This window comes from Sander lucioperca, chromosome 11, assembly GCF_008315115.2.
Source record: "Sander lucioperca isolate FBNREF2018 chromosome 11, SLUC_FBN_1.2, whole genome shotgun sequence".
Taxonomy (NCBI): domain Eukaryota; kingdom Metazoa; phylum Chordata; class Actinopteri; order Perciformes; family Percidae; genus Sander; species Sander lucioperca.
This window is the reverse complement of record NC_050183.1, coordinates 27,864,027-27,886,935: the sequence shown is the minus strand read 5'-3', so window position 1 is coordinate 27,886,935 and position 22,909 is coordinate 27,864,027. Positions and strand designations below refer to the sequence as shown.

At 41.5% G+C, this 22,909-nt stretch overlaps 1 protein-coding gene across 1 annotated transcript; it reads right to left on the bottom strand.

Moving 5' to 3' along the window:
- Nucleotides 1-3,176: 3,176 nt before the first annotated feature.
- On the bottom strand, nucleotides 3,177-4,894 carry jun (Jun proto-oncogene, AP-1 transcription factor subunit). Its single transcript, XM_031311784.2, has one exon. The coding sequence runs from the start codon at nucleotides 4,498-4,500 to the stop codon at nucleotides 3,511-3,513; it is 990 nt and encodes a 329-aa protein (XP_031167644.1). The 5' UTR covers nucleotides 4,501-4,894; the 3' UTR covers nucleotides 3,177-3,510.
- Between the last annotated feature and the right edge of the window lie 18,015 nt (nucleotides 4,895-22,909).

The following is a 22,909-nucleotide window of genomic DNA, read 5'->3' as shown; positions in this document are numbered from 1 at the left end:
AGATCATTCTCTGAAGTAGGCCTACAGTCAAGTAGCAATACCAACACAACGTCTGCATTTTTTTTTATAAATCAAAATTATTTATAGGCTAAATAGGCTAGGATTGAGTTGTAGTTATTTAATTATTATTACTGATGCATTAACATGTATGCAAAATTTTAATATTGTGTTAGTTGAGGTAGATATAGGCTAGATCACTACTTTATGGTTATATATTTTGTCTGTAAAATCTTAATCTGCAAAGTAACTAAATACAACTGTTATATAACTATATAATAAATGTAGGCTAGTGGAGTAAACGGTAGGCGACAATATTTCCCCTAAAATATAGCAAAGTAGCATAAAAGGCTATAGGCTACTTGAATGTAGTCTTGACAACGTCATGTTTGCAGTTACAAACTACAGATATATAGCTGATCTTTTTCTTTGTTACGTTGTTGTTAATTTCTACATACAATAGGGTAGTTCGTTTTTGCCGTTGTAATATTTTCATTGAGTGTCCCTCTTGAATAAATTCTTAGGTCTCACCGTATTACGCAGAGATTACAGAGTCCAGTCACTTCCCGTAGTACACGCCTCCTCCGTCGTGACGTAGATCTTCCGAGGGCTCCCTCTCCTTATATGGTAGGAAAGGACTCCCTTTCCGGGAAGGATGCCATGCTGCTCAAGTTTGAGAAATTCGAACACGTTAAAGCAGATTAATGGATATGTATCCATTAATCTATAATCTATAATAGAGTCCTCATAATAATAATGTATAATAAATAACTATAATTGTTTATAACAAACAGATTAGAATAAACCTACCTTCAGACATCACGTTTTTAATAGGGTTATTATAACTTAATTGTATAGCCTACAATAATTGATATTGAATTAGCCTAATGTAATTTCATTTGTTTAGGAACTTATTATGATAATATCATTGACCAACAGTTGAATGAGCTGCATTGATGCGTCAAACCATGACAATCGTCCTTATGGATCTGTAAGAAAAAAAAATATGTAAAGAGAAAGAAAGAAAAGAAGGGAAAATGAAAAAATTGTAAAATAGTATTAGACATAATGGACCTTTTTCACAGCAGACATTTTGACTTGTCATAGTAGGAAAAGCACAGCTGAAATTGATAACCTTAACGATGGCTCAATTCCATCAAGTGTCCCCGTAAGCTATTTCAGTGAGTCAGCATGAACAATACCAGGGTCTCTCCTAAGTGGAATGCAGCCATCATTAATGGTTTTGAATACACCTGTGCTTTTCCTACTATGACATGTCAACATGTCTGCCGTGAAAAAGGTCTATAGGCCTATCTATTTCACATTTAGTCTTTATTGTGTATCAAGATATCCTTCAAGCCTTCATATTTAATAACCTGTCCTGTTTCTTTAACACCAGAAATTAAATTTAAAAAAAATGAAGTTAATTTAATTAAAGCAACAACTGATGAGCCAATACTACAAGCTGCTGTGGAGGCATGAGGACTTTGAGACGGCAACATTTCATTTCATCTCTCAGGTAAATCAGTCTGTGTCGCCCTCTAGTGTTTCATGATCAGCAGGACGCACTGGTACCTTATGAGTGTTCATAATGATACAATATAACAGTAACCTGAGTGCCATATCTGACCTATCCTGACACATTCACCTGCTATAATTATGATGTTTGCTGGGTTTACTGTGGAAATTAAGCCAAATGGATGTTCCAATTTGGCCAGTCACTCAATAGAATTTTTTTTGGCTGGTGTTGTGAGTGATGCAAATCTACCAGCCAGTTGCATATTTTACCAGCATTTGGCATGGTGGATGGTGCTAATTTTGAACCCTGCTTGTATACAGCCACAATCTATTGTTACTTCATAAATATATATTTATAGTTACACAACTGAAGGGTTAAAAAAGCCAGTCAAAAGAACATATTGGGATGGATTTACTGATAATTTAAAGGTATGTGAACGAGCCCTATCTTGTGTTCGGATTTTTTGCTATTCCTTTGTTTACATTTTTATTAGGCTATTATTTGTTCCTTTGAGCTACTTTTTCAGGGAGGAACTTACAGCATACTCATTGAGAGCAGCGATCTGACAATATAGGCTACAATGTATCGAGAATATACTCTACCACAAAACCACAGTGGTACTTTTACCTTTTAATGAGTTGGTATTCTGTAATGTGTTATATGATGTATTCATTTGCAATAGAAGGACCTGAGACTTTATCTGAGTTTGTTTTCGACATGCTGGGGCTTACTTAATTCACAACAGGACAGGAAGTATGTTGAATAACTGCATGGTGCAATAGCACGGAGGATGGCCTGTGATTTTCCTTTTGTTATGTGTCGAATCAGTGACACCTTTAGATGTCTTCAATACAGTTCTATTGCTAATTTCAACCTGTTGTAACTCTGTAACAGTACTGTAGTTACAACATGTCCTCCTTTTTGTGCCTTAAAGTGTTAACACTGAGAATAATGGGAGGTTTTGTATAATATGTATAATCGGTCTGCGTGTGCTGAGGCATAAAATGGAGATCTCAGCCCGCAGTCTACAGGATTGGCCTCCATCTGTAGCCTAGTAAGTGAGCCTGGTCTGTCAGCTGAAACAATCACTTAGCCTGGATCAATACTAGCACTAATGAAATTAGCCTTGAGGTACTGGGAACTAGCAGCTCTTGCAACATGTTGCAACATGTTTTATTGTTTGAGCTCCTGACATGGCACACCCACTTCTTTTTTCCTGTCACACACACTTACAAAAACACAGAGGCAATGTGGCTTCATTTGATCTCGTTTATTTTCTTAAATATTGATCATATTTCTGAAGTGCTCAGAAAACAAAAACATAAAAAAAGAAATTATACAGTATTCTTATTACAAATGGTAAACATAAGTACTCCAAGTTGATCTTATATACATATAACAATGAGTGAAACCCCATTAAACAACTTTAGAAAAAAAACAAGTAAATCTTGAAGCTTTTTCTAACTGAATTTCTTACAATTAAGAAAAAAAAGTACATTGTACTGTAAGTCAGGCAGCTTTTGTTACAACTTTTCAGCCATTTAGAGTTGGCCAACACGCCCATGTTTGAGGCCATTATGGCTACAGCAAGAAAAGTTTCTATTGTAGGTTGTAAATCCTCTAATACTGAATGTCTCCTTTGATGGTCATGATAAGGTCCATGCAGAGCTGGGTGTAAATCAAGAAAATTTCAGTCCTGTCCAGCTCTGTAAAAAAAAAACCCAGCACGAAACAGAAAGGTATCCTGCTTGCATGCCCTCTCTGGTTCATGGCTACTGTCACTTTCCCCGAGCCCCTCTCTGGGACGCGCCACCAGGTAGCGCGTGGCACTCTGGAACTTTAGCGCGGCCCCCCAGGTCCTGTGGCCAGTGTCGCGCCACATCATCCCAAATCCCGTCACGATTTCAGGAGATACAGCCACTCACTATCACAGGACGCGTGGTTTCATTCATTCAACTACAGTCTTTTGTCTCTCCGCCGCCGCTGACACCACCTCAGAAGGTCTGGAGCTGTTGCGTTAACATGAGCTGGCACCCGCTGTTGACGTGGTTCATCACCTTCTGTTTCAGCTGGGCCACCTGCTCGCGCAACATGTTGGCAGTGGACGCGAGCTCCGAGTTCTGGGACTTGAGGTTCTTCACTTTATCCTCCAGCCTCGAGATGCGCTCCAGCTTCCTCTTCCGGCACTTGGAGGCAGCGATGCGGTTCCTCATCCGCTTTCTCTCGGCCTTGATGCGCTCCTGGTTCTCCATGTCGATTGGGGAGAGAGGAGGCGTCTCCCCCGGCATCTCAGGCACGGTTTGGGGCTCCTCTTTGAGCGCCGTGAGCCGGTGGAGCTGGCCAGAGGATGTCTGCCCGTAGATGGGAAGCTGCGGCGGGGCAGCAGGGAAGGACATAGTCGGGGCTGAGGTGGTGTAATTCGGTGCCGAGACGGTGCTGATGGCCGGGTTAAAAGTGTTCAAGTCCTCATAAACCGGCGAGTCGGAGCGCATGGCTGCGTTGTTGTTGTTGTTGTAAACGGTGGCACCGGCAACAGATGAAACAGGCGGCAGGGAAGTGTTGACACTGGTCTGAGGAGCCGAGGTGACACTCACATTAGTTGTGCCCGGCATGTGCTGGTGGTGAAGCTCAGCCAGGGCTCGGACAAACCCCTCAGCGAAGCCCTCCTGCTCGTCCGTAACATTCTTGGGACACATGAACTGAGTCGGGGTCGGCGTGGTGGTGATGAGTCCGTTGCTGGACTGGATGATGAGCCGCTCCAGCTCCGGGGAAGCCAGTTTCAGCAAGCCCACATCGGGAGAGGTGAGGATGTCGCTGGCTTTGGCGCGGAGGTGAGGTTTCAGAGTGCCCGTCGGATCGCTCAGGTTCAGCGTCATGTTGTGTTTCAGCACTTTGGGGTTGCTGTATCCGTAGCCGGCGTTGTCTTGCTGGGAGAAAGCGTTGAGTGAGTCGTCATAGAAAGTAGTTTCCATCTTGGTATACATGGAAGAGAAACCAAAGTAGCTAAAAAAAAAGTCTTCTACAAAACTACTTTTCGTCCCCCCCCCCCCTTTCTCTTCTTCCTGGTTTATTACTTGACTGAAAAATACACTGGTTTCCAAACGTCCTCTCTGCGTGAAAACTTCCAAACTTTGAGCGCGCACGTTCTTGACAGGAATCAGGACTTACTTCTTTCAGCCAGTGATGGTCGACTGTTCAGTGCAGAGTGCTAATAGCTCACAAAGCTTTTGCTAAAGTAGGCTATCCAGACTTCCAGTCTGTTAGTGGAATGAGCCGAGTGTCTCTAACTTTTCTTGTCCGGCACCGAGAGCGTCTGTGGCTCCTTCCTCTGCCTGGATGTGTGTGTACTACTCCGAGCTTGCTGGAGGCAAACCTTATCTGCTGCCGCTGCCTCTCTAAAAATAGCCATGATGTCATGACAGGGCTCTCCCATTGGTCGATGGGCGTGTCGCGGGGGCGTGGCCCAGCCCTCCGATAAGGCGCGTTGCCATGACGACCACCCAGAAGATTCTTAATCTCGCGGTGGATTGTGGGATGATGTAATGCTGTAAGGAGAGTGTAGGCGCGGTGCATTGTGGGATGACGTATAGTTTTTGAATATCTGGTTACCCGCTTTACTGTCAGTGGCGGGACAACCAGTGCTGCTGCTGTACGTCTCTCCTCTCTCTCCAATTATTTTGTTGTGAAACTGCTCTACATCTGTTTTCTTTTCATCTGGCTTTTATTTTGTACACGTGCTCTGTTTAGCCTACTTAAACTTTTTTGGACACATATAAGTCTTTAATTTAACATTAGAATCCCTTAAAAGTAGCCTACATTTGAACGATCTCTAATAGCCTATGCATTTCAAAAAAATATTTTGATCATAAAATCTATTTTATTCTACTGATGTGTCAAAATGACACCTTCTCTTCTCTCTTACTACATATGAAAAATATATATGACCTTATAACACTAACAGTAAAGGAAAATAGCGCTCTATTCTTCTATTCTATTCTCCCATTCAAATGCAACATTGTTTATATGGCTTCAAAACAGCTATTGTCATACAGTAAAAAAAGTCTTACAAAATTGTATTCTATTCTGTTATCCAAGTTTATCTGACTTCAAAATACCATTTTGTGATACAGTAAAGGAACATGGCTCGTCTATTCTATTTTATTCTGCAAATAAAATTCATTCACTTTCAACCACACTGCAAAAAGAGATGTGTTAAAAATGACACATCATGTGTAGAATGTTAACACATGTGGTGAGTGTGTTCAGGGACTACACATGTGTACTACACACAATAGATGTGTGAGCTGTTTTAACACAGAATTTGTGTCAGGTAAATTTTACACACACATGTGTGATATCAATACTTTTTACACATTAAAGGTCCCATGACATGCTGCTTTTTGAATGCTTTTATATAGGCCTTAGTGGTCCCCTAATACTGTATCTGAAGTCTCTTTTATATAGACCTTAGTGGTCCCCTAATACTGTATCTGAAGTCTCTTTTATATAGGCCTTAGTGGTTCCCTAATACTGTATCTTTCCCGAAATTCAGCCTTGGTGCAGAATTACAGCCACTAGAGCCAGTCCCACAATGAGCTTTCCTTAGGATGTGCCATTTCTGTGTCTGTAGCTTTAAATGCTATTGAAGATGAGAGAGGGGGGGCAAGGTGGAGGGGGGTGTGTGGCCTTGACCAACTGCCATGCTTCGATTGTTTTCAAGCCATGATGTCTCTCTCTTTCTCATGGGTGGGCCAACTTCTCTGGGTGGGCAAAGCAGAGAAAGGGGAGGTAACCTTCCTCCTTATGACCTCATAAGGAGCAAGATTCCAGATTGGCCCATCTGAGCTTTCATTTTCTCAAAGGCAGAGCAGGATACCCAGGGCTCGGTTTACACCTATCACCATTTCTAGTCACTGGGGGACCATAGGCAGGCTGGGGGAACTCATATTAATGTTAAAAAAAAACTCATAAAGTGAAATTTTCATGCCATGGGACCTTTAAGCGTGTGAGACAATTTTACACTCAAATATGTAATTTCAAAACATGAAGTGCTGATTATTTTTAGCTGAAAATTACCAGAAACGACTAATAATGTGTTAACATTACCAAGCATATGTAATCATAAAAAAATAAAGGGAGACAAATGTCAAAATCTATTTGCCATTTAATGAGTGCAAAGTACAACAAAAGCTACTGTACTAACTGTAGCAGGATATACAGTGATAAGAGTAATATCAGAAGCATGAATACATATAAAAAGATACAATCACACAGTTATGACTAATGGATGACATGTAACAAGATATAGCCTAACAGTAATATCAGAAACATGTTTAGATCTCTGAGATAATAATAAAAATCGCCACATCAGAAGTGTTGTCAAATTTGTTTAAAGTAAGTATAGTAAATCCGTATGAAAACCACATACTTGCATAAAACAATCAATCACACACAGTTATGACTAATGGATGACATGTAAGCTTCAAGCCATATGCTATTATATCTGACATTAATACATTTAAATTACCTCCACATTATTTTATGCTACTCTATTCTATTCTATTCTATTCTCTATTATATAATATTCTACAGTAGCCTATTCTATTCTATTATTTGCCAAATATCTACACAGCAGCTGAATTGGAGCTCTAATTTCTGAGGGAACTGGAGAAAGTTGTGAGCTCAAAAAACTTGGAAAAGTGAATGTAAACTGTTATGTGAAAACAAATTATATATTTTTCCGTGTGTGTGTGTGCTCTCATAGTGGAAAGTCTTCTTGTTCTGACTGTCATTCAGTCTGGGACATCATGGTGGTCTCGGGTTGGTGGTCCCTCTATAAATTGTCCTATATAGCCCACATACACAAAACACTAGCTTTGATTAGTGGGAGTTTAAATTTGACACCTGGGCAGGTTAATATAAACACAGACGTATTTACTTATTTAAGAAATGCATTAAAGCTCTGTTATTTACCTGAAGTGTAGAGCCAAGTCCATCTTATTGAGTCATGTACTTTAGTACCTACCAGTCTTTCCTGCCTGCAATCATTAGGAGACAGATTTAATGGGAACTTTTTTTTGCTTTTTACCACTGCATAGACCACACGTCTGAAAAGCTACATTTAAGACCTTTTATTTCTGCTGCAACTACAGATTGTTAAAGATAGATTTAGTGACGTCTGTTCGTCCTCATAAAGAGCAAGTACATTTCCTATTATCCATGTCAGGGTGTGTAATTAGTGTAGTGCAGTCCATTGTCCCCTGGCCCCTGGTCAGAAATCACATCTGGTTTAATGGCAGGAGGTTAACCGGTGTGTCTTACGTGTTCCCCTCTAGTCCTCCACACTCCCACTGTCTGGGTCATTTTCTGCCCTGCCAGCTTTACCGCCTACTATCTCCAGCACACCACGGCTAAATATGTCCCCCTTGTGTGACAAGTAAATCAGTCCCCTGGCGCTGGCTGGCTCAGAGAGGCACCTAAGGAGGCTGAACTGGATCATAAAACACCACCACAGTCTGACTTTTCATGGCTGCTAATGTTGTCTTTACGTACTGTTGTATATGTCAAACCATGGCGATCAATAAAGTCGGATATAATCTGACCTGACTGGTTGATTTAACTGATCTTGTGCAGTTTCTTCCTTGATTGAAATGCTTAAAAGAAGATGTCTTATCTTTACAGTTATGCACACATAAGGAAATGTTAAGATGGCTCCTAGATGCATTTATATTTCTTCTTCACTTTCTTTCATTTTTCCAGGTATCTTTAGATTTAGGTTAACAGGTACCAAACCTATACATGTCTTTTTTTTTATTTTCATTTTCTGATAGTTTCATTCACTTTGTCGTACTTTTATATCTCTCTGGGGATGATGAAATAAGCCAAAAGCAGAATAAGGACAAGTTGTTACGTTGCATGTTTACACTCAATGTTCTACTGGCACATTCTGAAATATTTATCCACTTTGGCTCATTCATCTATTCATGACTGATTCTGAATTAAAGCACATGAAAGAATCTTAAGTAGGTGGTCTAGTGTCCCCCCCCCAGCAGGGATCCTTATGTATGACTTCACCCATTGTCCTAAATAGACGAATTAAGTTAGGGTAAAAACGTATGATGTCATTCAAAGTTATTATCTCGTTTAAATTAAAGCTCTTTTCAGAGTCAAATCCCATAGCAAAAGTCAGACCTTGGTAAATTCTGTTTAATATATACTTTCAAATAGTGTTTGATACAGAACCCTTAAATGTTTCAATATGGCTTGAGCGCTGGTTGAATTGGGCCTGTTTTTCTTCCCTGGTCGCCATGCGTAAAGTTTAAAGGGGTAACCACAGCATGGTAGTTTGCCAAAGTAATTTTCTGTGTAGGAATGTATGGGAGAATCAGCATGGAGGAACCCTACTGTTTAAGTCACTTTCAACATGAGGTTGGTATATCCTGCTGCTGCCTTGGTTCAGGACATTTGGTCACTTGTGGTCACATGGAGCTCTTATTTGGCAGGGGCTTCGGAGGGGAGAAGCCAATTGTTAACAGTGTTGAGAAATGTTGGCAAAAAGTAGCCACATCCAACTTATAATAATTCAAATAACAATTTCTTGTTTAGATTTTTGTAATAATCTGTCTCATATAAATGATATAGCCTACATATTCTAAGTCAGGCAGCAAACCATACTCGCTTATTTTAGCTGATTCACTGCCACCAGTGAAACAGGGACTCTTTTGATGAGACTTGCTCTTCTTATTGAATTATTTCTGGTTGGTGGAGCTAACTGCAGGCTCTCAGGACTTTGGAAAGTGAGGTTTCAGTACTGTGGAAAAAACAAACTAGGATAGATGGATAGGTAGCAGCATAACTTACTTCCGTACTTCAGTACTTTCCATCTGTGAAAAATACAGAATCAATAATAACAATCTGGAGAGAAATATAGGTGTCTTGCAATCTTAATGACTCCCAAATAAGCACATACGGTATACAGTACAATGTATTTAGTTTTGCAGATAGTTTGGCCTAATGATGGCACTAGATTAAAAGTCTGAGGATCATCAATGTTTTGAAAATTCATCCTGAGGGAGACATGAATGTGTGTACCAAATTTCATGGCAATCCACCCAATTGAGACATTTGACATAAAACCACAGATGTCAACCAAAGTCATTGGGGTACATCATCTGGGAACCATGATAGTCTGTATAAACCTTTGTGGCAATCTGCCAAGTAAATAGAGATATTTAACATGATAAGTGAAATCTTTGACATGCTCATTAGGATTCATCCTCTGGGCACCATTACCATCTGTAACATTTTTTTTAATGGAAATCCATCCAACTGTTGTTTAGATATCTTAACTTATCTTATAAGATATTCTAAATGTTTATATACTATACTAGTATACAAGTATTGGTGATTCAGCTCTTTTTCACATTCCTTTCCCTCCGTCTGTGTTTTATTGTCAAGATTGCAAACGAACAAAGACAAACTTACATGTTTTTCAAGCACTGTGTTCCTGCTCAGCTGCATCCTGACCTGAGGTGGTAAAATTGGGCCTTCTGAGTTGTTTAGTCTTTAGCCTTTCATCCATCAATCGCTGCTTCTCAAACCTTTGTTTACCATTAGTTCGCCCTCCCTCTCTCCTGAATCTCACACCTCTTTCACTCCCTCCATCGTGACATTACCTCGGTACTGTTTTTCCCTCTAGAGCCCAAATGTCCTCCACCCCCCACACACACACTTTGCCTTTCTCTTATCGTTCTCCTTCCCTCTCCCCTTCCCTCTCTCGTCCCTCTCCTTCTCATCTTACTCCTATCAGTGGCTGTCCAGACAGCAGGATTTCCCCTGTGATGGAAACAGGCTTTGGCGCAATTGTATTGTTTCAGCAGTCCTTTTCAGTGAAATCTCAGAGCTTTCTGTGTTTGTGTTGCTATCATTGAAAGTTAAACCATGGGCCAAAGCACTGTCTGCACAGTACAAAGGACAAGCACAAGTGTAAAGCCAATGAAACATAAATAATATATATTTTTTGGGGTCTTTATGTCAAACTGAACATCCCTTGAGGTTTGCAGGGTGAGTGAGAGGCAGACAGGGAGACGGACTGTTGAAGCTTTTGAGACAGTGCACACTCACAATGGTCTTACCATGTCAGAACAATTGTTGTTTCAGCTGTTACGTGAAGGGAAACAAGCACCCAATGGTGTAGATTGTGCGTTAGACTGGCCTGTAAGCAAGCTTGCACGCACAGATGTGTGTGTGTCTGTGTGTGTGTGTGTGTGTGTGTGTGTGTGTGTGTGTGTGTGTGTGTGTGGGGGGGGGGCTTGTGTAACTATATTAGTGGGGTCCAAAAACCAGTAGTCCAGTATACTTGTGGGGTTCCGACAGCTTTGTGGGGCCAAAATGCTGGACCCCACAAGTTTAAAGGGCTGTTTGAGGATTAAGATTTTAGGATTAGGGTTAGAATTAGGTTATGGTTAGGGTGAGGGTAAGGGTTAAGGTTAGGCATTTGGTTGTGATGGTTAAGGTTAGGGTAAGGGGCTAGGGAATGCATTATGTCAGTGATTGTTCCCCACAAAGATAATGCCACAAACCTGTGTGTGTGTGTGTGTGTGTGTGTGTGTGTGTGTGTGTGTGCATATCTGGGTCTGCCTTTACTTTAGGTGCATGCATTTGTAAATGTATTTGTCATTATGTGAGGACACAAACCATGTAGGGCGAGCAGAGAAGTTGAAACAGTTATTTAAAAGTAATGGATAAATAGTTGATAGCTCACTAAGCATCATGGGCAAATGGTTAACATAACTACAAGTAATAGATAGGCTAAATGGTTATCTAAAAGTTGGTTGTGGTGGTTAAAAACATAAGAGTAATGGATAAATAGTTGAAATGTTAGCTTTTGCCACTACTCCATTGTAGTAGTATGAATGCAAAATGAACCAAATCAACTTAAACTGTTCAGTTGTGCCGAGAGAAAAAAAATCAACATCCGATATTAGCCTATATTCAATTTTATATCATTAAAAGTGAAACAATATCCATTTTAAAATTAAAGCATTTAGAATATGACGGACCGTGGTGTCGATGAAGAGGTACTGTAGTTATTCTGACAGAACTGTGAGCGTATGTCAGACAAAAAAGGTTGAGAAACTCTTGCCTACTGTACATGACAGAGACAGAATGGGAATGTGGACCGAATGATATCCCTTCACAGTGAGGTGTAGAGAATACGTAGCCTGTAGTTAGATTTACCTTCCCAGACAAAAATGATGATATTGATGCACCTACTATCAATTTCTCAAGTTTTTTTTGTCAAAACGCCATGTTCTTTTACACCTCTTTTCTTTGATTATTTTCCCCTTTGTCCTTATTCCACACCGCAGCTTTCATTCTTCCCGATTGCCTCCTTTTTTTATCATCCTTACCTGAATTATGTGTAGTGTTTAATGAAAAAGGAAAGACGCAGCTAAATGACAAACCTCCCTCTTTTCCTTCCGGATTTACGATGTGTTGTAATAGCAGGAATCATTGTGTTTGCACACGCAGACACACACACACACACACACACACACACACACACACACACACACACACACACACACACACACACACACACACACACACACAGTGATCTCCCTGAGTGATGTCTCATTGTTACGCCCTTCACCAAGTGTAGAATGAGTGTTTGATGTCTTCGACAGGGTTTTTCAAGCGCTGTTTTAATTAATTTGCCCATAAAATGAACCATGATTCCCTGCAGCCTCTCTGGCACCCTTAGCCACAAAAGACTTTATTAGCTTTGACAATTAATCGTCGCTAACTACCCAGACTAATCACATCTTAGATTTATTGGTCAGAATCATATGGAATATCGATTGTCTCTCCCTCATTTCGACCCTTTCAGCGCAACGTAACTCACCCGGCGAGCGTACAATGACATCATTGGGTAAGGGTGGGCACACTGCAGGTTCTTTGACTTTACTTTTGCTTTTAAGGCTACAGATGCTGTTTTATCGCAGCTAAGAGTGAAGCAAGGCAACAACTCCAGTTAAAGGGTTACATAGACTGTGGTTTGTGTGTTTTTTGGGGGTGCTTGTCTTATTTGTTGTCTCAGAGTAATTTAATCTGCGAGAGTGAGTCTGTACCTCATTATGTAAATTAAATAACCTCATCTAGAGAGAAAGGCAGAGTGAGCCACAGCAGGACTCGCTCTCTCTCTCACACGCACACACACACACACACACACACACACACACACACACACACACACACACACACACACACACACTGTGTATACAGGCGGGTAAAGTCAATGGCCTTGTTGACGCTGCATAGTAGGTTGTGTGTGTGTGTGTGTGTGTGTGTGTGTGTATGTGCACACTCAGAGACCTGTATGAGTGTGTGTGTGTCACCAGGGACAATGATCGATAGCTATTAAAACCCACCAGTGCCTCGATCCAGATGGAGGACTATTTGTGTGTGTCCGTTTGTGTGTGTGTGTGTGTGTGTGTGTGTGTGTGTGTGTGTTTAGCCATGATCAAGCACTGTGTTTGTACAGGTGGGACACTGTAGGCAGCAGTGCTAACCTGTTCCACTCCATTTACCTCTGCAAGCCGGGGGACCTCACCAACCACAGAAGGTGTGTTTGAGTGTGTGTGTGTGTGTGTTTTAGTATTGGGCTGCATTTGTGTTTTTTCTGTGTGTGTTATGTGTGCAAGTGTGTCTGGGACTATGTCAGTGTGTGTTTGGACTTGCTGGTTATTCTAGCCTGGCTTTTCAGAGGCAATAAAAAAAGTAAAAGGAGAAGAAGGAGGGGGGTGGGGTGGGGGGGGGCTGTGACAGGGCAGAGCGATTGTTTTAAGTCGAGCAGCCATTTCAATCTGTGGCTGAGAGAGACCGAAAGAAGGAAGAATGAAAGTTTGTTCTTTTTCATTTACTGAAGAAGAGAGAACATAAACCGAGAGAGAGAGAGAGAGAGAGAGAGAGAGAGAGGCTTTTACAAATAAAACATGACTCAGGGCCCAGTGAATCTTTTGCTTAAATTATATTGGCTTTATTGGATATATGATAAGTATAAGTAAACTTGATCTTGCATACAGCAGTCCTATGAAACAAGAGACATGCAACTGTAAAAAACAGACTCCTCTCCCTTTTCTCTTCTTTCTTGCTCTCTCTGTCTCTCTCTCGTGCACACATCACTGTGTGCGCACACACACACACACACACACACACACACACACACACACACACACACACACACACACACACACACACACACACACACACACACACACACACACACACACAGATATCATCCTCACCACCCTCCACTGAGACAGCCATGCAACCTGATCACAGATCAATATTGAGTGGTGTTATGGTTGCAGGAGAGGGGGATCAGACTTGGTGGTTGTCTGGCTGTTGGACGAGGGATTTTATACCACTCTATACTAAGACCATGGAAAATACTTCTTTGGGTAGCAGGTGTCAAATAAAAATACATATCACAACACTGCATACAGTAATCACTATTTTGAGTGTAAAATGTATAAAAATACAAACTTAAGATATGAAACTTAAAGGGTTAAACACGAGTGTTGCTAACTAGAGGGTGACACGGGAATCAATTGTCGCTCCCATCTCATCCCAAGCGCACGAAAATACTCCTGTCATATCCTGATCACGTGACTGCCCCCCCAAAAAAATCCTGTCCTGCAAAATCCAGAGAGAAAGACTCCCGAATCCTGTCCTGCTCCCGTTTTGTTCCCTATGTTGTCTTAAGTTATCAGACTCCGTCGCGGACACGCGCTTCACACCGCGAGCAGGCTCGCGCGCCACCCGGCGGAAAAGAGAGAAAGAAAAAGAGACTTTGTCCGTCGCTGTATGGAGGATAACTAGCCAGTTGATATCGCGTGACACTCTATTCCGTCCCTATCACGTTACCGACAGTGAAATTGACTCCCGTACCGCGGGACTCCCGCGGAAATACCGTGACCCACAGGAGTCCCGAAAAATTGTCACCCTCTATTGCCAACAGGGACGTTGTAGAGTGTCCTCTGGTAGACAAACTATGCAACGCCAACACTCATAAGATGGTTGAAGGGTGTTTAGTCCGTTTTTATTTTATTTTTTAAATATTCATTTATCGGCCATTATAAATGCCGATACCGATAGTTTGGTAAATGCCTAATATCGGCCGATAATATCGGCCCGCCGATATATCGGTCGGGCTCTAATGGTAATAAAGTCAGAAACTTGACTAAGTAATGTCAGTTACACAGCAATATTTATCTAAAGTTTGTGTGCACTAGTCAGCCATAAGCTACTGGTTATACCACACCAAGTAAGGCTTGAGCAGCAGTACTCCTGTATTAAATGATATGTTTTACTGTATAACTCATGAATTCAACTTTTCATTTGTAAGATGAAAAAGTGTGTTATTTCTTCCTTTCAAACGTTACATAAACTCATTTTTAGCGTTCAGTTTTCATAGGAGCCTATGGCCTGTTCTAGAATGCCAGTAACCATAGCAAGAAAACTGAAACTCAGTGAAGGTTAAACTAACAATTGGATAAATTAAAGATACTCTATTTGTTTCATTTTCGTTTTGGTAAGTTGCCACGGTGCCCTAATGCACTGTGCTACGTGTCTTATCAGATACTGCATATTGTTGACGCCAGAGACCCACGGGAGACCCGTGTTTGTGTGTGTGTGTGTGTGTGTGTGTGTCTGTGTGTGTGTGTGTGTGTGTGTGTGTGTATATGTGTGTGTGTGTGTGTGTGTGTGTGCGTTTGTTCGGCGCTAGGTTGGGTGAAGCTGAAGGGAGGAAGCAGCAGTACATAGTTGAGTGACAGTAGCTGATTCTGTTTAACTCGCTGCTGTGTCTACCTGAGTGTGTGTGTGTGGGTGTGTTGGTATGTGTCTCCACTTTAACAATGAAACAATGAATCTCATTCTCTGATTACTGCCCCTCTCCCCAACACATTTATTTTCTAAATGATAGACTTTTTCCCATATCAAAATCCTCAGTGTTTCCTCTCCCTGGCTCTCTGGTATCATTGTAAGGGATTAGCTAATACACGTTTGGGTTGTGCTGTTGCCGTGCCAACCGAGCAACAAATATTTGGAGCTATGTGGCACCTTCCACCAACATTCCAGGATCTGCTGTGTTGGAAAGTTCTTCTGTCGGTCCTTTCCTCCCTCCTTCACTCTCCATCCAACTTTCAGCCCTTCCTCTCTTTCTCTTTCGCTCTCTCTCTCTCTCTCTCTCTCTCTCTCTCTCTCTCTCTCTCTCTCCCTCTAGATAAATGGACTCTTTGTCTCCTGGTAAAATGAACTTGAAAACAGTAGTTGGGACAAGTGGTTCTGTCTAACAGCAGGAACACACACACTATAACACTATAATAGTAATTGCTTTGTCATTGGAACTGGCTAATGGCCAGTCAGTGCTCCACTAAAATATTACTACTACTCCGCTAGTATACTATAAATACTGGTACTTAGTACAGTTTCAAAATGTCTTTTCTCTGACCTGTGTTGGAAACTCAAGTAGGGACTTATACTTTACTTGAATATTTCCATTTTATGCTACTTTATACATATGTAGAAACAACTCCAGATAGTGCCGTTTTGGGGCACTTGCTGAGACGACTAAAGTTGTCGTTTTGTCTTGGGAAGACAGTCTCCATGCAAATATTGCACAATTTATTGTTACAAATTATTGTATACAATTATTGTATATAATATATATATATATATATATATATATATATATATATATATATATTATATAAACAAATGAGCTCCATCTGTACCACCTACAAAAAACATAAAAAAGCAGCTTACGTTTTGATTAGGCAATAATAATTATTCAATAACATAACTATAGTAACACTTGAATGGACCATTTTCCATAAAGAGGACTTCTACTTTTGTAACACAAATACAGTTTGCAGATAATATTTTAAAATTTGGACTGCTAACTTTTATTTGCGCTGGAGTATTTTTACATTGTGGTATTGCTATACTATCAGGATGTGAATATTTCTTCCACTGCTGTCTCTGACACTCTCTGTCTTAAATACTGAACATGTATAGGCAGCACTGTAATAAATGCGAGCCAGTAGAATGCTGTGAGTTTCAGAACCATACGACTGAGGTGACAGATAATAGCTTCCCCTTATTGACATGCCGCTTCGATTTCATTTCAAGTTTTCCTTCCTGTTCGTGCTTTGTGAATCTCAATCAGTGATCAGTGAATCCTCAGTTAATCATTAGATTAGGTTATGACTTGCCCGAGCTATCGCCGGGGCTGCTGAAAGGTAATCAATATTTTTTAGCTGAAACTTCTGACAAGTCCAACAGATTCTCACCCCCATTTCGTAAAATACGGACACTTGGTCAGGTGCCTTTGTCGTTGTTATTGACGCTAAAAGTCTCCTTTAGCGTCATATCTAAACGTGCTTCTAAACGCGCTTTGTCGGGACTATTGGCGTCACTTTTGACGCAGTTAAGTTAAGGAAAAGATCGTGGGTGGGCTTACGTTTCCATGACACGCGGGAGACGGTTGGGTTCAGGAAAACAAGAACGGGACAGTTGGGTTTAGGAAAAGAAGAACGCGACGGTTGGGTTTAGCAAACTAAACCGGTCTCCTGGCTGAAAGTCCTGTGTTGTTTGACCTATCTCAACCAACCTCCCTACGCGGTTTTTCAGCCTTTCATACTACTCGCTACCGTAGTCGCTCTTAGTGCTACTATCTTCAATTTTTTCAATCTTCAGTTGCTGCTCTCCCTGGTGCATTCTACAAACACGCTGAAGGGCGCTTTTTTTCGTCGCTTCAGACGCTGACAGCCACTGTCCAAACGTCCGTATTTTCCGAAGTCATATACAAGCAGTATCTGGGAATGTGCCTGCATAGGGATTTACGTGCAGGCTTGCACACACATATTGTGCGTGCACGTGCGTTCCCACACACGTCAAGTCAGTAGCTGTTGCAATGTGCAGTCCTGCAGCACGTCTGCATGCTGATGGAAAACCATGGAGCTCTGTGAGGCAACCAGCTCATCTGGTCCGACTCGTACACAGTTCATCTTAAAGGTTTACACCATGATGAGTGTGTGTAGGTAGATATATCTCCACAATATGAAGCACAAGTTATTGTCTTATATGTTAATTATTAAACAACTTTGCTCCTGCTGTTGCTCCATTGATCACTGTACAGGCAAGAAGCATAGTGTGAACTTACCAAGAGAGACAGCGGGGACTGTTGTTGTAAATGGAGCTGGTTTAGCATCCTGTAACTGCTCAGGGTGCAGAATTTATGAGATCAATGCTGGTATACAGTGTCTGATTTATTATCAGTGTTTCTGTCTGATGTTACAGATTCTGGTAATTTAATGTGTCCTTTGTGTTTTATGTGTGCAGACGACCTTTATATACACTTTAATCAGTAGGAGTAAATAACCTGTGTGTCTCTGAGTAATCAGTGTACAGTGTGAGTGATTCATTTATTTCAGCAACAAGACAATTCAAAGTGCTTTACATAAATCACAGAAGAGCAACAATTAAAACGTGTTAAGGAGAATAGAAAACAAAAAATAAGACGGGTATAAAAGACAAGAATAAAAGTTACAGTGCAGTGTAAGAAATGAACAATAACTGGATTTAATAGACGGCGGCATCAAACAGAAAAGTCTTCAGCCTTGATTTAAAAGAAGTGAGAGTTGCAGTGGACCTGCAGTTTTCTGGGAGTTTGTTCCAAATATGTGGTGCATAAAAACTGAATGCTGCTTCTTCGTGTTTAGTTCTGATTCTGGGTACTAAAAGCAGACCTGTCCTAGTCGACCCGAAAGGTCTGGATGGTTCAGAATGGAGCGGAAGATCAGAAAGGTATTTTGGCCCTAAACCGTTCAGTGCTTTATAAACCAACAGTAGTATTTTGGAATCAATTCTTGTAGAGACAGGAAGCTAGTGTAAAGACCTCAGAACTGGAGTGATGTGATCCACTTTCTTGGTCTTACATGAACATTGTTTGTAAGGCTTGTGGCTGCGATCAGTGGCTAACTCTATGGAATGCACTTCCGCCCTCTCAACCAATCATTAATCTGTATTTACTCAGTGTAGCTCAGGGCACTCTGGCCGTGAGAAATCTTTCCCAAATTGCTCTCTACTTTAGCACACATGCCTATGTGTGTGTGTGTGTGTGTGTGTGTATGTTTGTGTGTGTGTTTGTGTGTGTGTTTGTGTGTGTGTGTGTGTGTGTGTGTGTGTGTGTGTGTGTGTGTAAATGTGTGCAGTCAGACTGGTTTGTCAAAGAGGAATAGAAAAAAGTCTCAGCTGAAACTGACACTGGTGCATGCACATATAGGCACATGCTCTCAGTTTGTCACACACACACACACACACACACACACACACACACATGATTGAGTGAGCGTTTGGAATCCTGTCTACACTTAAAGTCCTGCCTCTATCTCAGAAAGGGAACGGTTATGGCTCTTATCACATACTGAGACTGTGTGTGTGCACATGCATTAGCGTGCTCGTATGTGTGTGTTTGTATAACCCTGTGCACATGTGCGTGTGTGCATGTTTGAGAAAACACAGACAGGCACATGGGACTGCTCAAGCTGTGTGTTTTGGCTCTGTTAGGCAGACCATTACTATGCCGTCGAAGGTCAGGTGGTCCGGCCAGAAGGCCCACATATATTTGTATGTTTCAATTAGGTATGCAGGCCTGAATATGAATAACCTCTCTGGGAAGTTGATGTGCACTTCCTTAGTTCCCAGTGGGTTTTGTGGGATTCTCAAGACACTTCCCAAAACCGTTGTGTATGTCTTGGTGTGGCTGATGGTGATGAGACAGGCCACCCTGGAAGGCCACTGGCTTTAATACCTGGTACTGGTACACCCTGAAATAAAGTATCCTTGAGCAACACTTTGATCACTTGTAGTGCACACACTCACCTGTGTCAAAGAGATTACAAGCAGCTGTAGAAACTCTGGTGATATGCATTAAAATATGAACACATGTTCTCAAGCCCATCCTCCTTTTCTCCATGACCAGGGAGCCATTATTGACTTTGGGCAACCGCAACACTGTTGTTCAGCAGTGAAATATTCGGACTATCAATATCAATACTATAAACTAACAATAATAATAGCTAATACTACAAACTCTTCGGTCACATTGAGATAGCAGATAATGAAAGCTCTGTTTCCACTCAAGACTAATAGATACGTGTGTTGGCAGACAGCAGAGAGTCGTCCAGTGAACCGTCCCGCGGCCCCCACATACCCAGGTTTCCTGAGGTCAACATGAGGCCAGGCCGACCCACTATCTTGCATCTTCTCCTTTCATTGTCTCTTTCTCTTCTTCAGCGCCTCCTCTCCTGCATCCTCAGTCTTTTTAATCAGGTGTCGTCATGATGCTCTTTGGCAGGCTGTTTGAATAATGAATGTCCAGAGGTCTCTGTTTCTCTCTTTTTGTTTCTCCCTCTTTGAATCCAGGTCAACAACCATGTAAATCCTGGGTAAGGGATCCCTCAGTGGTTCTGCGCAACCTGGTTTGCCCTGGTTTCTGCACGCAAAGGTTATTGTGCAGACATAATCACACGTCTTCAACTTGACTTGGGCATTTGGATCTGTTTGGTCTGCCAATATTTTAAAATAAAGTTCTCACTTATTCGCTTTTTTGCTGACAGATAGATGAGGAAATCTATACCACTCTCACATAATCTGCACAGTAAATATGAAGCTATAGCCAACAGTCAGTTAAAGTGATGGTTCAGAGTAATTTCACCCTAGGCTGCTTTGCACCTTGACCTCGAGCCAAACAACCCCACCATAAGCTTTTTTCCCTTGTTATAACGTTGGTCGAGTTAGCGTTTAAATAAGAAGTATATTTAAATAACACTTGCCTGATGGACTCTCCGTAGCAGTATCTACTGCTGCGGTAGCAGCCGAGAGGAGTATCCATCAGGCAAGTGTTATTTAAATACACTTCTGGTGTAGTTACAAACTTTCTAATGCCTCGTTTTATAAGTACAGAAACTATTTGTACTACTGTAGAAGTTTGGTATCATTCCGGGCATTATTAGTGGGGTAATTTACGAGATACAAACGTGGATCCATTAGCGCCTGCACTAAGCTAACCAGCTGATAATGCTAACTCGACCAACGTTATAACAAGGGAAAAAAGCTTATGGGGGGTTGTTTGGCTCGAGGTCAAGGTGCAAAGCAGCCTAGGGTGAAATTACTCTGAACCATCCCTTTAACTAACAAAATCTGCCTACCAGCACCTCTAAAGCTTACGACTTGTACAGGTACCATGTGGAGTTTTTAAGCACTAGTAGTGCTTAAGAGCATTTCTTTTTTTTTTACGAGTGGGTCCCTGTTAAGTTGGTCTTGTGCATGTGCACGAGGACTCACATGCATCTGTACTATATGAGACGCCTGTCAATGGTTTCACGCTACTCCACTGATCCAATGTGCCAACAAAAGCACGGAAGACTGCTAGCAAGTACACGTGAATGCAAACAATGCAGCAGTAAAAAATGATCGAAAAAAAAAAATGGATTTTTAAATGTTTTATGGAGAAGGAAATGTATGACGCAAAAAAAAACATATAACGCCCTGGTACCTCAGGAGTACATACAAAAGAACAACAAAAAAACACAGTAAAAACAACAATAAGGCTGTCTTTAACCTTTTGTGTACACTGAATACACCTAAAACCTTTTCAAAGTCTTCACCGTACATGTCACATTTCATCTGTTCAACTGTGTGCAGAATAAAATGAGCTGTCAAGGCTGCAGGTGTCTGAAATAAATGCTGTATTTACGTTTGTCACGACTTCTCAGCTCTTATTTGTGAACAAATTAAAGCTAGTAGTGGTAAGTGAAATGCACCTGATTGATAAATGTACTTTAATTGCTTAATTGTGTGGAGTCTGTCAAGCCCACATATCTAAATGACATTTCCAGACTGATGTGCATTCAAACGGGCAACGGAGGAAGTCGTTTTGGCGTAATAGCGGCGAATGAGTGGGTTAACTGGCACTAATTACCCATTGTGCATGTATGTGTGTCAGAGTGTGAGTCTTAGACAGGCCTTGTAGAGACACCTATGCTAACACAGCTGTGTCTTATTCCCCTGGGTCTGGGAATGATTATATTGGAACTGAATGACTCCCTTTTTATTATTGCTTTTCCCATTTATTTTTTTTATACATGTGTCCTAAATTTCAGCTTTTATTTCTGCCCATTGTGTTCTTTCTGGTTAGCGTGTGGGACGGAGCAATGGAGAGACAGATGGAGGTGGAGAGACGTCACTGTCAGTCGATGTAGGAGCTCTCCGACACTCACACACTTTCATTCAGCTCATCACAAACGCCCTGCTGTCTTTGTCTGTCTGGGTGCCATGCCGGGTAGCGGTGGGCGCGTGACGTTATAGTGGAGTAGGATTCCACTGTTTGCTTCTGACGTTCGTCCGCCCTCGGCCTTCTGTCTGTGTATGTGTGTGAGTGTGTGTGTGTGTGTGTGTGTGTGTGTGTGTGTGTGTGTGTGTGTGTGTGTGTGTGCGTGCATGCATTTGTGTGTCAAAGTGGTTTTGTGAGGGGACATATTTTTATGTGTGGTTTTGCACAGCAGAGAAGTGAAACCAGTGTAGCTTCGGAGACAGCACAATCCTCTTTCTTTCAACCATAACTTCAACCATGAAATTCATAGATCGAAAGAGCTCGCTGTCACGTACTCACAGGCCTGCTGTTTCTGTTGATGAGAGTGCTTTATTTTGTAGCAACAGTTACACTCTCACGCCAATAGCAGAAATTACAACCAGCTTAGATTCAAATTTATGGATTATATGTTGACGGTGACATTTAGATACCGCACATGACGATCATAATATAAGTGAGGAATGCACTGCAACCCAGGAGGCTAACCTGTTTGGACAACAGACCATCACAGAGGCATTTCACAGCCATATGCCACTCTTGAGTGCCAAACATACTCTTGCTTTTCAGCTGGGACTATGCCATGTTGGATATATTGATGCATTGTAGGTAATTGTAGGTCATCGATGTAAACAACTCCTTGACATGAGGACAGGCCTCAGTGAGGCATGGGTTCTGCCCTTCAAGAGCAGCAGGAAGGACTCACAATGAAACTACTTTCAGGCTGCTTCCTTTCTGTGCACAGGCTCTGAAAAGGAGGCACAGTGCCAGTTTCTCCTCCTCTAGCCCGAGGTGCGTTTTATTTTATAGAGTACTTCTCAAGCGTTTGGGAACATACAGGGGAACAAGTTAGATGGGCTGCTGACTGATTGATTGATGACTTTGTTTGTCAAGGTGCTGCCAAAGCTGTTCAGGTGTTACATTAGCACATATTAAAAACACACCACCTTATT

Bases quoted from the DNA above. Each gene is read 5' to 3' on its own strand.
- jun (XM_031311784.2), bottom strand. From the start codon at position 4,500: ATGTATACCAAGATGGAAACTACTTTCTATGACGACTCACTCAACGCT.